Genomic DNA, 14,626 nt, shown 5'->3' with positions numbered 1-14,626 from the left:
GAGGCTTTTCCTTCCAGCCACATGCTGGAATCAGTCACTCATTGCTCAACACTTTGCCTCTGCTTTCAAATAGCTCCAGTGTCTTAATCAAGCAGCATGGATGGGTGCAGCCTTGGCACCCTGAGGTGGTGCAAGGGAGGACAAGAATTGATATTGGCAAGGAAGAATTTTCTCTTGTGCTACTTCCGTTTTCTTTTCCTCTTTTTTTTTTTTTTTTTTTTTTTTCCCGTTTGCTGGGGAGGAGTTGGTTTTTAGTGTCGTGTGGACACCTAGAAACTGAAGACATTCTTTTACTTACAGGAAGCATACAGCGTTGACTTCCTTTCTATAGCACTTTCTTCTCCAGAGTTCCTTTGCTTTGTATGGAATTCACCTCTGCTTGTACTAAGAATGGAATTAAGTTTCCTTGAACCTTTGACCTTTGTTGAAACTGCCAACCTGTGTGCCAGTTAGAATTAAGCTACAATAGTCAGTATAAAAAATTGCTTGGTGCAAAACAGTAGGGGATGAAGGCAGGAATAGAGGCTAGTGGGAAGTAAAATGGAGGAGAGAGAGAGGAAGGGGTTAGAGGGAGGAAGAAGACTTTTTTACACACTTAGCATTATTCCCTCAATTAAACTCCAGCAATAACAACATTTCATTGTTACATTTTCCTCTACTCAATATTAGTGTCATTTAATAACAGAGGTTAATACGGAGGGACAGTTTGAGAATGAAATGATTGCATGCTCACTTGCTACTGACTTAGGTCCTGCAGGGACAAATCACAAGTTTGTGGGCTTCTGGGCCAACTAGTACTTAGTGCCCCCCACCCCTTCCTGGCTGCAACTGCCAAGTACATAGTTTTACTGTTACACAAGGAACACAATATATATACATGTATGTTTTAAATTTATACAAGTACGCTTATAACATCAAATTACTCTTAGTGTTATAGGGTATTGACACAAGCATTAATAAATGGTAAATATTTCAGCAGTGTTTATAAATAGATTTATCAAGTTCTTGAAAAACGCAACCACTGGACTATACAGGTAGGCTGCTACACAAAGCCCTGCCTTGATAATGAGAAGGGCCCCCTTCTTCCCCCAGACCTTTGGGCCCATATGGGAATCTGTTCCTGAACTCCTGTGGCAAGATATATAAATATTCTGATTTTCAACAGACACAGTAGTTTGAAACTGTATACATCTAGTCCTGAATGGACAGGTCTGCTGTTTTGTATGAGACCTTCTTTAATAAGCTGTACAAATTGCAGTCAACGATGAGATTTGCAAAGCTTTCATCTGATGGTAACACAGCTCCAATCTAATGCATGGCAAGCTTTTTTCAACCATTCCAAGCTTAGCTAGCTGTTACCATAGATGCCTCCACAACAGGCTCAGGTGCACACCCCCATCTCCAATCTTTAGGCACATGGAGCCCCAAGTTGAGACACTTACACATCAACCACCTTGAATTTCAAGCATGTCTCACACTGCACATCTTCTGCTGCTTCTAGATATCCAACAAGACAGGCAACCATCCTAGCTCAACAGTCATGGGGGGCACAGGATCCCTACGGCTATGCTTAGAAACTATCAGCATTTGGAAGTATTCCATCACCAGTGGAGCATTTCTCCTGACAACATTATTGGCCATACTAAACACAATAGCATACTGCCTCGTAGGGAACCTGGACACATACAAATGGTTACTCCACCTGCAAGTAGCATAGCAATTATTGTGTACTCCACACATCAACAGCTCAAGTGCACCACCTTTCAAATGTCCTCATCTGAAAAGAGCATCACTGGACACCTTTGCCCTTAACTGGAGTCACACCATTGATCACTGAAACCATTTAGAAGAGAGATTTTCAACCTTTTTCATCTCACGGAACACTTATACGGTGCTAAAATTGTCAAGGCACACCCCCTACACATGGTCCAGCATTTTACCTTCTTACCCCCACCCCCACACATGGTCCAGCATTTTATCTTCTTCCCACCCCCACCTGCACTTACACACACGGTCCTACTCTTGACCTACTTTCCCTCCCATTCATGGTCCAGCATTTTATCTTCTTCCCACCCCCACCTGCACATACACACATGGTCCTACTCTTGACCTACTTTCCCTCCCATTCATAGTCCAGCATTTTACCTTCTCTCCCTCTCACAAAGAGTCCAGCATTTATCTTCTCTTCCCCCACTTTCACAAATAGTCCAGCGTTTACAATCTCTTCCTCTCCACCCTCACAAACAGTCCAGCATTTATCTTTTCTTCCTCCCACAACCATAAAAGTAGTCCAGAATCTCTCCCTCCTGTCTCCTCTGTAGCTGGTGACCAGGCATCTCTCCTTGTCTCTCTCTTGATTCCCCCCCCCCCCCCCCCCCCCCCCATGTACCTTTTAAAAGTTTTCTTGTCTGGCAATTGACAGCAGTGCACAGCGATTTCATAAGACCTACTCATGCCAATCCCAGAACCTTCTCTCCGACGCTTCCCACTTTTGGGGAAACAGGAAGTTATGTCAGAGAGAAGGCTCTGGGGTTGGCGCAAGCAGGCTATATGAATCGCTGCTCCCTGCCACTGACTGCTAGAGACAAGAAAACTTACTCCATTCTAGCACAAATTAAGCTGGCCCAACTACTGCAGCACACCTGGGAGCAGCTGTGGCACACTAGCCACCCAGCTATCTACACACCTAACAATTGAATCGTCAACTATAACAACTGTCCTAACCCTTCCCTTCTAGGCATGTGGTTTTTGAGACTCATCCTTGGTTTGAGAGGATATTACCCTTTCTGATTCCTCAGATTCAAATGATATGACAGATACATCCAAACTGGGTTCGGAGCTCATGTATGTGTGTTTCCTCCCAGGGTGTGTGGTCTGCTCAGAAATAGTGTCATCAGGTAAAATTCCTGGAACTCAGGGTGATATGAAAAGCTCTAAAGCAGGGGTATCCAACCTTCGTCCTCAAGGGCCGCAGTCCAGTCAGGTATTCAGGATTTCCCTAATGAACATACATGATATCTATTTGCATGCCCTGCCTCCATTGTATGCTATATATATATATATATATATATATATATATATATATATATTTTTTTTTTTTTTTTTTTTTTTTTTCATTGTAATCCACCTAGAATTCATTTGGGTAAAACAGAAGATATATGCTAGATTAAATATTAATGTGTATACTTACAAGACCAATATTTCAATTCCCCAAGTGGAGCTATCAGTGCCTGATGTAATTGCATTGGTATTAGATTTTTATTTTACATTATTTGTATGTTTTTTTAAGATGCCCATTTCATGCTTGTTGCGGTTTAACGTCGAAATGAGCTGCTCATTTTTAGAATCATGTTCTCTCCCCTCTCTCAAAACACAGATTAACCTGAGCAAGAATGGCGAGTACTGGTGGAATGCGGTCCTCGAAGGCGAGGAGCAGATTGACATTGATAAAATCAACAAGGAACGTTCCATGGCAGCAGTGGATGAGGAGGAGCATGCTGTGCTGGACAGGCTGACCTTCGACTACCACCAGAAACTGCAGGGCAAACCTCAGAGCCATGAACTGGTATGTCCAACCACATCCCTATCTCTTTTGAGGACAGTCTTCTTTAAACAGGGCTGGTATTTGATTAGGGCCCATCAAACATGTGGGGGCCCCATGCCATCATCATATAATTACATTTTAAAACTCTCGCAAATGGAGCTCTGCATGGTTCTGACCACAGAGGAAGAAGCAGCAGGTAAGAACCATTGCTTTCTTGCTTCTGCTGCCAACAGGGGTGAGGAAAATAAACCTCTGTGAGCAGGGTTGGTTCTTGTCCCCTCTCCATGACTTTTTTTTTTTGTCTTGTCAGCAGCTTGCATACCAGGGCAGAAATCTTCCTTGGTAGCCATTGAATTAGTTCTTTGATGGGGGTCCCTCCTAACTAGTTGAGTTCTAGGCACATGCCCAGTTTGCTTATGCCTTAATCCTACCCTGCCTATAAATAGTTTCCCTGTAAAAATTTGAGCTTGATTGGCATAGTCATTATCAGAAATTAGGGAGGCTAACAAACTGGGGAACACAATAATAATGGATGATTTCAATAACCCTGATACTGACTGGGTAAATGAAAACCAGGTAAATGTGACGAAATCAAGGACTGCTTTATAGAGCAGCTGGTACAGGAGCCAGCAAGAGAAGGAAAAATTCTAGACCTAGTACTTAGTGGAGTGCGTGATCTGGTGCAGGAGATAATGGTACTGGGGCTGCTTGATAGCAGTGATCATAATAGGATCAGATTTGATATTAGCTCTGGAGTAAGTACACACAGGAAATCCAATACGTTAGCATTTTACTTTCAAAAAGGAGACCATGATAAAATGAGAAGAACAGTGAAAATGCAACTTAGTGGTCAAAACTTTACATCAGGCATGGATGCTTTTCAAAAACACCATCCTGGAAGCCCAGTCTGTCTATATTCCATGTATTAAAAAAAGAAGGAAGGAAGACCAAATGACAGCTGGCATGGTTAAAAAGTGAGGTTAAGGAAGCTATTGGAGCTAAAAGAAAATCCTTCAGAGAATGGAAGAAGGATCCGACTGAAAATAATAAGCAATGGCATAAGGAATGGCAAGCCAAATGCAAAGCGCTGATAAGGTGAAGAGTAGCAAATCACTTGGACCAGATGGTATTTATTCAAAAGTACTAACAGAATTGAAAAATGAACTATTGTTAGTAATATGTAATTTATCTATAAAATAAAGAATGGTACCGGAAGATTGGAGGGCCGGCAATGTAACGCTGATTTTTTAAAAAAGTTCCAAAAGTAATCTGGGAAATTATAGTCCAGTGAGACTGACTTCAGTGCCAGGCAAAATGGTAGAGACTATTATAAAGAACAAAATTACAGAGTATATTCAAAAGCATGAATTAATGAAACAAAGCCGACATGGATTTAGTGAAGGGAAATCTTGCTTCTCCAATCTACTACATTTCTTTGAAGGGTTGAACAAATGTGGATAAAGGTGAGCCGGTTGATACTCCAGAGGAAATTGGAGAGTCATGGGATTGGAGGTAGTGTTCTATTGTGGATTAAAAACTGGTTAAAAAATGATCTACGAACTAACGGACTTCCGCAAACTACTGAAGACCCATCTCTTTAACAAGGCTTACCACAAAGATCAGTCAATGTGAATATACATAACTCCTCCACACATAGTTAGAAATGTCTTATAATATTTGCTTGTTATACTACTATCATGTCTTATCATTACCATGTTGCCAAAAATTTTCTGTAACACTAAATGTCTATTTTCTATTATATTTCCACTACCCATGATGTATTGTAAGCCACATTGAGCCTGCAAATAGGTGGGAAAATGTGGGATACAAATGCAATACATAAATAAATAAATAAAACAGAGAGTAGGGTTAAATGGGGTTCCCCAGGGGTCTGGGCTGGGACCGCTGCTTTTTAACATATTTATAAATGATCTAGAGTTGGGAGTAACTAGTGAGGTAATTAAATTTTCTGACAACACAAAGTTATTCAAAATTGTTAAATCGCGAGAGGATTGTGAAAAATTACAAGAGGAGCTTACAAGACCTGGAGACTGAGCATCCAAATGGCAGATGACGTTTAATGTGAGCAAATGCAAAGTGATGCATGTGGGAAAGAGGAACCCGAACTATAGCTACGTAATGCAAGGTTCCACATTAGGAGTCACCGATCAGGAAAGGGATCTAGGTGTCATTGTTGATGATACTTTGAAACCCTCTGCTCAGTGTGCAGCGGCGGCTAAGAAAGCAAATAGAATGTTATGTATTATTAGGATAGGAATGGAAAACAAAAATGAGGATTTTATAATTCCTTTGTATAGCTCCACTGTGCAACCGCACCTCGAATACTGTGTACAGTTGTGGTCACCGCATCTCAAAAAAGATATGGTGGAATTAGAAAAGGTACAGAGAAGGGCATCGAAATTGATAAAGGGGATGGGATGACTTCTTCTGAGGATAGGCTAAAGCGGCTAGGGATCTTCAGCTTGGAGAAGAGACAGCTGAGGGGAGATATGATAGAGGTCTATAAAATAATGAGTGGAATGGAACGGGTAGATGTGAATCAATTGATTACTCTTTCCAAAAATACTAGGACTAGGGGACACGCAAGGAAGCTCAAAGTAGTAAATTTGAAATGAATCGGAGAAAATATTTCTTCACTCAATGTGTAATTAAACTCTGGAATTCGTTGCCAGAGAATGTAGTAGAAGCAGTTATCTTTGCGGGGTTTATAAAAGGTTTGGGTAGTTTCCTAAAAGAAAAGTCCTTAAGCCATTATTAAAATGGACTTGGAGAAAATCCACTTCCTAGGATAAGCAGCATAAAATGTATTGGACTGTTTTGGGATCTTGCCAGGTACTTGTGTTCTAGATTGGCCACGGTTGGAAACAGGATGCTGGGTTTGATGGACCTTCATGTACTTATGTAGACGCCATTTTGATCTAAACATAAAACAGTTGCCATGGTTTTCAGTCAGGAGAATCTGATCCTTATTTTAAATGTGTATATTGAGAAAGGTTATGGTTCCAGTAGACTGCAGGAGTTTCCAGAAAAGAGGTGAAAGAAGATAACTGTAGAATATGTTTTGAAGAAATTGCAAGAAACGGGCTCAAATTGCCAAGAAACAGAGGGTCCGATCAGTTCGTACGTACTGAAGAAAACATCACAACAGTTGAAGAACTAGGTAGTAAAGTGATTGTGAGGAGAGGTGGTTGATGTGCGTGTAGGCTTATTCCAAATGTATTCAGGTGATGTATTCCAAATTTTATTGAACTTTGTTAAAATGTGACAGGGTTATGTAGAAAATGAGTGTGTGTGTGTGTGTGCCTTAAATCTCCAGCTTTGGGATAGTCCACGCTTGGCATCTCTGTGCATGATGGCTGTGTGTGTGTCTGTGAATAGAAGAATAGATATGTGGGGAGAGGTAGTTAGGGAATTGCTACTTTTCAAACTGCTGTATGTCAGTGGTTGTATGGTGCACAAGCTGGAACAGATCCCAGAGAAATGCATAGGGTCTATTTTTTTTTTGGGGGGGGGGGGGAGGGTTATTTTACTAGATCCCTTAGTTTGACCTGGCCCATTTTTGAAATAAGTGTATCTTTTTACCTTAAATTCCATTAAATTTTACCTATTCCATTAAATTTTCAGAGCTGTTTTGCCCCTGACAGATGACAGACATTCTTGACCCTTTATGTATAATTTCTTAACGTTCTGTGGGATTGGAAATAATAAAAAGAATTTAAAAAGGAAAAGACTCAAAACACATAGGGATCCATTCCATGTGATAACTATTCTCTTCTGCTAGCTATGAAGCCCAAGGCAAACATCCAGCATTTGCCATCATCTTAATTTGATTTTAGAGCAGAAATGCTGTGCTCTGTACAATGCCTCCAGCTCCCTCTGCAGCGACTGCAGCTTCCATTCCTCTGTCTCATCATTATTTATCCAACTTCTTTTTCTCCAATACATTTGGAAATACTTAATAGAAACTAAGGGTGTGTTAAAAAGGAGCTGGAAAGAAAAGTAATAGAAAGGTAGCAATGGATAGTATAGAAAAGTGCAGACAGAGCTATATTGACTATCTTCCTCTTCTGCACGCAGCTCTGCCAAAGCAGCTCACGCCTGACATCCCTCCCCAGTATTCTGAGATCCCCCACACACAGATTTTTGACAGTACATCTTAGGGCCTGATGCACAGAACTCAGATGGTGTAGTGGACAGCGCCAAAAAAACACCGGCTCAACACCAAGTTGGAATTACCAACCAATGCTCAACATTAACAGCATGTAAATTATATGCACGCTGTTAGTGTTTAGCATTGGTCTGTAATGGGGTCCGAGCATTCTTGGTATATCTGTTGTGCATATGTCCCGTGACTGGACCCTTGCCGACCCCACTGCAACCAGATAAATTTCCGGAGGTCCAGTGAACCCCCTCCAAAGAACTGTGTAGCCATGGTTGTCTATTGAGCCCCCCCCCCCCCCCCCTCCCGACCTCTCCACATACCTCTTGTCAAAGGCGGGAAGAATGCATATGCCCTCCTGCCTCTGGACCTGCCCTCGTAAATATGGCAGTGCCCAGCTCTTACAGGTGCATTTTCACGTGAGTGGGCCCAGAAATAGGAAGGCGTAGGCGTTCCTCCAACAACAGGTATGTGAAGGGGTTGGGGGAGGGCTCACTAGACCACCACGGCCACAGTTTTATGGTCACGGGATGGGTCAATAGGGGAGTCCATTGGACCTCCAGGGATATTTTGGTTGCCTAGGGTGAGAGGGGGTTGGAAGGGTGTACACTGGACCTCCAGGGATTTTTTTGGTTGCAGGGGAAGGGTTTGGGAGGAAGGGGCCTTGGCCTGACCTTCAGTCACTGACAGGAAAGTTTGCACCAGACACCGTTGACAGCTCAAGAGCTGTCCGTAGTTTCTGGTCGTTAGGGCTGTGTTTTTGCATGAGCCGTTTCTCTGTGCATTGCACAGAATTGCTAATGAGCTCATTTTAATTCTTATGAGCTCATTAGCCTGGGACTTTGTCACTACTTCTGTGCACAGTAAGGCAGTGTCTGAAAGCTTCTGTGTATTGCTTGCAGAACATTTCCTTTAGACTGGCTAAAACCAATCTAAAGGAAACGTTGCAAACCCAGTTTGCTTTGAGCATCAGGCTCTCGGTCCTGTTCCAGTGCCGAGACCCCCTTCCCCACACACGGAGCTTTGACGGTGCACCTAAGTCCTATTATGCAGCACTCCTTGCTATTCTAATATGGAGCCCTCCCCCCTCCACCATACATATAGCTATGGCAGTGCGCTTCAATCCTGCCATGCTGATATTGCAACCTGCAAACTCTTAACACTTAAACGATTACAGACATGTCATTTTCTTGCTGTGTGTTCTGGGGATGCTTATGTGGATTGCCATTCTCCTCACACACTGAGAGACATTTCATTTTTTGTTCTCACTTGTCTAGCTATTCTCTGTACTCCCTTTTACAGCATTCTGCTGTCCTTTGGCACCATCATGTGTGATCTCTCTCCTTAGTCCAGTCTGTTTGGCTGTCCTCACAAACTGTCACATAGTGTGTCCTGAATACCTCATGTTTTATATATTGGAGGCTTTAGATGGCTTTAGATTTGTAGTGAAATAAACAGTTCAGAGTCCAACTGCAACTGACACATCAAAGTCACAAGTAGCCTTTGCTATGCCTTTTCCTACCCTCCAGGAGTGTTGCTTTTGTTGGTGTGAAATTCTTATGCTGTGTATGGACTCGGGATATGAAATTCAGTATGACAGCTATATAGCCTTCTCTTATGTATGGTAAATGAGAAGGAGCCCTTGGGGAACTAGAGCAATTTATAATATCCCAGTCGCTCTCTCTCTCTCTTCACCTGCAGCTGGTGTTAAGTGCTTAAGGTTGGCAAATGGTGCCAGCGACCCTCCCGCTTCCTCCTAGAGACAAGCAGTGGCAGGCCTGGCGAGTGTCTGGCCACCTTGGCAGCTTCTCCAATTCATTCGCTGCTAATTAGACAGAGTAGAGGGTGGATTGTTTGTGCAATGCTAATTGCTGACCATTTTTCCCAATACAGTAACCTGGTTAGGTAAAAATAAGACTGTTGGAGAGGAATTAGTGCTTGTCTCATTATTTCTGACATAATAATTTCTTATTAGAGCTATACTGAATAGCATATTTTACCACTCAGCCGAAAACGAATAATGAAAAATATTAGTTGTACGAATACAAATACTAAGTATGAATAATGGGCATTGCATTTTAACATAACAAAAGAAGAAATGTAAAATCAGAGGTCAAGTGTTTATTTCAGTAGGATTTAGCACAGTAGAGCTCCAGATTATTCAAATTTAAATCACTATTCAGCGGAAGAAGGATACTATAATTGGGGCTGAATCGAATACGAATATTCGGTACAGCTCTATTTCTTATAGTTGGGGGGGGGGGGGGGGGGGGGGGGGGGGGGGGGGGGAGATGATATTGTTTTATTTCATTATTAAGGCTTGCGGTCTTTTATTGCTTCAAAATCACCTGCTGTTCAGCTGGTGCAGTTGAGTTCTGACTTGTGCTGTGACTTTCAAGCCATGTACCTTACTCTTGCACGGTTACCTCCTCCTGCTGCTGTACCAGTACAGAGATTCACATACACAGCTCTGCAGTTGCACATGCTCCTGCCCTGCAGCCAGTGGTGTCACTACACAAAAGTATTTGGTGAAGGGGAGGGGGGGGGGGGGGGGGGGGGGGTCACAGGGAAGACAACCCATGTATTGGGGGAGTCAAGTCAAAGTGACATTTCTGCACATCACACCACTCCCCTTCTCCCTTTAAATCAAACATATAAAAGACAAGTGACCGACTCACCCGCAAATGTGCAGTAGAGACTTCCCTCTCTGTCCCGCCCTCGTGGACTAGGAGGAGCAATAAGACTAGTGGAACCCAGCCCATTTCCTCAACAATGAAACGGGCCCTAGAAAGGCTCTCTTGTAAGCGATTTTTTTTTTGTCTCTCCCCTGCCCTGTCCTCCCTTCCCATCCATATCCAGCGATTCTTCCCTCCCCTTGATGTGCCGCGATTCTCTCTTCCTTTGTACCTCATCTTTTTTTGGCTAGCTTCTCTTCCGTTGGTAACATCCTGACGTCAGCTCGCCTCCAGCATTCCCTTCCCTCTCACTGTTCTGCCTTCTGACGTCATTACGTTTTGACACAAGGGCGGGGCAGTGAGGGGGAATGGAACGCTGGAGGCTGGCTGACGTCATGAGATGTTACGAACCCAGGCAGCCAGACAGCAATGGAACGTTGGAGGTGCAAATTATTATATAGGATTCTTAGTGTGATTGGTAACCAGTGTTCTTTGTGCAGGAGCAGTGTCACATGGTCAAGATGTAAGGCCCCTGTCACAATGAATATGCATGAGACCGATTTGCATACACTGCCCCATTGTTATGCAAATCAATCTCATGCATATTCATTGGGGATATGCTGGAAATCTGACTAGCTGGATGTTCCTTGAGGACTGGGTTGAGAAACACTGCACTACAGGATGGAACAGAAACTGTTGCTCCCAGTTCTGTAAACCACTCCACATCCCCAATAATGAAGCTAGAACATAATTTAGTTTACAAAAATATAGAAATATTAAAACTCTAGTATCATCTTAGGAACACACTCCTCTTCCACTGAAAACACTTTGTAAAGTAACACAAAACCATTCAAAAAAGATACTCGGAACCAAGCAAACACGATGCCAAACTAGTACTAACTCTCACAATTCAAACTACAAAAGGCAACACTGCAAATATTGCACCAGGCCCTAGAAAAATCAATACACCTACTAGGGAAACTCAACAAATCAAACTTCTAGAGATTCCTACACAGGAACTACACATGAGCTGAATCCTTCATTTCTGGCACACATGTAAAAATATGGATACACCCTCATCTAATACAGAATAAGAGATCACCAATTAGAAACACAAAATGCAGACAAAGTGAAATAGAAACTCCCCAGAGAGCTAAACTGAGAAGTGTAGTACTGGAAAATGAAAAACTGAAATGCGTTTCATTCTGTATTTTGCAAATATATAAAAAACAGATGTGCCCTAAAAATGATTTTTCTTTTCTACCTTTGTTGTCTTGTCATCTTTTTCTCTGTTCTTCATTTTACTTGTCAGCCATTGCTCCCAGGGCTGCTGTTAGACATTCTGGGGCCCAGGTCAGAAATGAAGGATTGTCCCCCCCCCAATCCCCTCCCCCCCATTCTCCCCACTTACCATTACTACCACACATAAAACAACTTTAAATTACTTCTTCACACACAAAACATACAGGCCTTCACCAAATACAGAGGAAAGGATCACAAATTAGAAATAGAAATATGAACACCAGAACTGAACTGGGAATCCCAAGAAGTTAGACTCAGCAGGTACTGCAACACTGGAAAAATAAAACCAGAAATGCACTTTATTTTGTACTGAACACAATCGGTGGCATAATCGGGGGAGGGGGCTAGGCCTCCCTCGTTGGACTTAGGGTCCCCTAAAGTTAACATCTCCCTTGCTATGGCTGCTGGGGATCCCCAGGCCTCACCAGTTGGTGACTATCTCCTTTCATTTCTCAAGTCCTGTGCATAGAACTTTCCAAGCTCTACAGTCATTGACAGAATTTTTGTGCTGCCGCCTGCCACCTTCCCCCCCCTCCCGCCCCCCAGCATTTTCTGAAACTTGCACCCCTCCTGTGGTGGGGTGCCCCTCTTCCCTCAAGCTTACCAGCAGGAAGGAGCTACAGGAGGAGGGCAAGATTGAGGGAAGGGAATGGACCACGGTGGGGGGGGGAGCAAATTTGGGGTGGTATTTGCCAACTCGTAGTGATGCCTATGCCCGCAGTACCACATGCTGTTCATGGTGATGAAATAGAAGCCATTACACAGAGGCCTTGTGTGTGTCTGCTAAATGTATGTAGTTGTGAGAGAATTTGCTGGAACATGGGGATAATACTTTGAAAGAGACAAAGGCCTAAGTATGGAAGTAGTGCATTGGAATGGAGTGCTAAGCTTCAGCAAACAGCATTGTAATGCACACAAAAACTGTTTTACTGCTAATGTCAATAAATTAATGGCTTGCAAATTTATGACATTAGAAAGCATGCAGCGATTGGAGGGGAAGTGAAGTCACCTCACTGATGGCGGCTTAGAAGAGAAACTGCTGTCCTGCATGCTAGAAAAGCCATAAGTTCTTTTTCTTTTAACATTACCAGCATTTCTATACATGCAACGTCTGGTGGAACTAATCATGGACAGTTGCACATCCTCATAGCAGCGGAAGACAAATGGTAGTTCTTAAATCTTTTGCACACTCTTCAGCTTCAACCATAGACCCGGCAGAACCCAACGCAGACCCTACACAGCAAGACTTAGGGGTCGCAGCTACACGGGCTGCCCAATGATGGTGATTAACTGCACATTCCTCCCCCCCCCCCCCCCCCCCCCCCCCCCCCCCCCCCCGGGAGAAATGAAGCTCTGGATGGAGGAGCTGAAATGTGTGACACTATAAAGAAGCCTGTTATTTTGGTGTTTATTCCTGTACTTTTGAGTTAGAAATAACATGCAGTGGCAAATCCCATGTTTCAAGCAAATATCCCTACTAATTAATGCTGTCATAAGACATAAAATATGGCTAGCCAGGTGCACTTGGGTACTTAGGAAGGTGCACACTCTGGATCCTGAGATGGTGTCCATGAATTCTGAACATCATTTGGAAAGTCAAACTCCAAACCAGGAATATTGTGCTCCACAAAGATTTGAGTGTATTGAGGTAACCTCACAACAGCATCCTTAACCTATAAGTGAGATGTTAATAATGATGCTGGATTTATTTTCTTAATGTATACTGTGAAAATATAGTATGCTGGTAATGATTCTAAGATTTTTTTTTTTCCTTCTTCATGTTTATTGTGGAAAGAACCCAATGCATTGTTTTTGTTTCAGTTTTTTTTTAATTTTATACCTATGTTTGGAAACTTTAAATATTTTATAGCACACTGATAAGCTAGAAATATCCTACTATACAAGTAAAGAGATCCATGCACACAGCGATCAGTGCACCTCAGTCCTGTTCTGCAGCAGCCCTTGCTGTTGAGTACTGAGACTCGCACAGCACTGTCTACCAATCTACCTGAATCCTGCCCAGCAGCAACCATTGATATCTAGATTGATGTTTGCACTGTGTTTTAATAAAGTGTCTGGACTTGGGATTTAGTTCTTAGCCTAGTTCTACAGCACAAGATGGTCTTACTGTCTTCTCTTGCTTTGTAGAAAGTCCATGATATGCTAAAGAAAGGCTGGGACTCTGAAGGATCTCCGTTCCGAGGCCAGACGTTTGACCCTTCGATGTTCAACATCTCCCCAGGGGCTGTGCAGTTTTAAAAAGGGGGGACTGAATGAAAAAAATATATCTTAAGTAGATAATGGTAGTAGGACTGGATTGAGAACCAGAGAGTAGCCAAGCTATGGCAGTGCCGGTACAAAACTCATCTTGTGTTGCCACTGCTCTGGAAGAACCCCTGCTCCTACCCATCCTTGCAGTGTGGTTTCATGGAATTGCCTAACAGATTCTGGTTTCAGAGCATGGAGGGAGTGGTATGAGCAGGGGGTGCGTGCAATGCATTGAGGATGTGTTGGCTGTTGCTTGTTTGTATGTGTGCTATTTATCTGGGGGGAGGGAGGGGGAGTCAGGGTTCACTTTCTCTTCGCTTCTGTGGTCTCAGGAGCTTTGATTTGTAAATATGAGGGCAAAACCGTTAGAGAGGCAGAAATGCAAGATGTTGCCAAGGCAACTAGTTTCTGCCATTTCTCTTATTTTGCCTTTTTTGTTTCATTTGGTTTGTTGCTGGCATGTTTGAGTTAGCAAATCTTTCAGGGAATTGAAGTGTTCTACCAATAAACCTCCTCTTGATGATTCCTGTTTGATGCTAAGATGCATAATCTACATGGTTTTCTTGACCCAAGGCCTGGTGCTTCTGGTCACTGAACTGTCCCAGACAGATATATAGCCCCAGTGCTCTCCTAGAAGCACCAAGGTAAAGTCCATGT

At 42.9% G+C, this 14,626-nt stretch overlaps 1 protein-coding gene across 1 annotated transcript in view; it reads left to right on the top strand.

Annotated features, from left to right (window-relative positions):
- The window catches only part of NUDCD3 (NudC domain containing 3), a 56,432-nt gene extending 42,456 nt beyond the window's left edge, over positions 1 to 13,976 (top strand). Inside the window, exons 5-6 of the mRNA XM_030201736.1 lie at positions 3,377 to 3,565; positions 13,850 to 13,976. Coding sequence (XP_030057596.1) covers positions 3,377 to 3,565; positions 13,850 to 13,960 — 300 coding nt within the window. The 3' untranslated portion in view covers positions 13,961 to 13,976. The remainder of the gene's footprint in view (positions 1 to 3,376; positions 3,566 to 13,849) is intronic.
- Positions 13,977 to 14,626: the final 650 nt, after the last annotated feature.

The sequence above is a fragment of the Microcaecilia unicolor genome, chromosome 4 (genome assembly GCF_901765095.1).
Source record: "Microcaecilia unicolor chromosome 4, aMicUni1.1, whole genome shotgun sequence".
Lineage (NCBI taxonomy): Eukaryota > Metazoa > Chordata > Amphibia > Gymnophiona > Siphonopidae > Microcaecilia > Microcaecilia unicolor.
The sequence above is the reverse complement of the archived record's forward strand: the minus strand, read 5'-3'. Positions and strand labels throughout refer to the sequence as shown.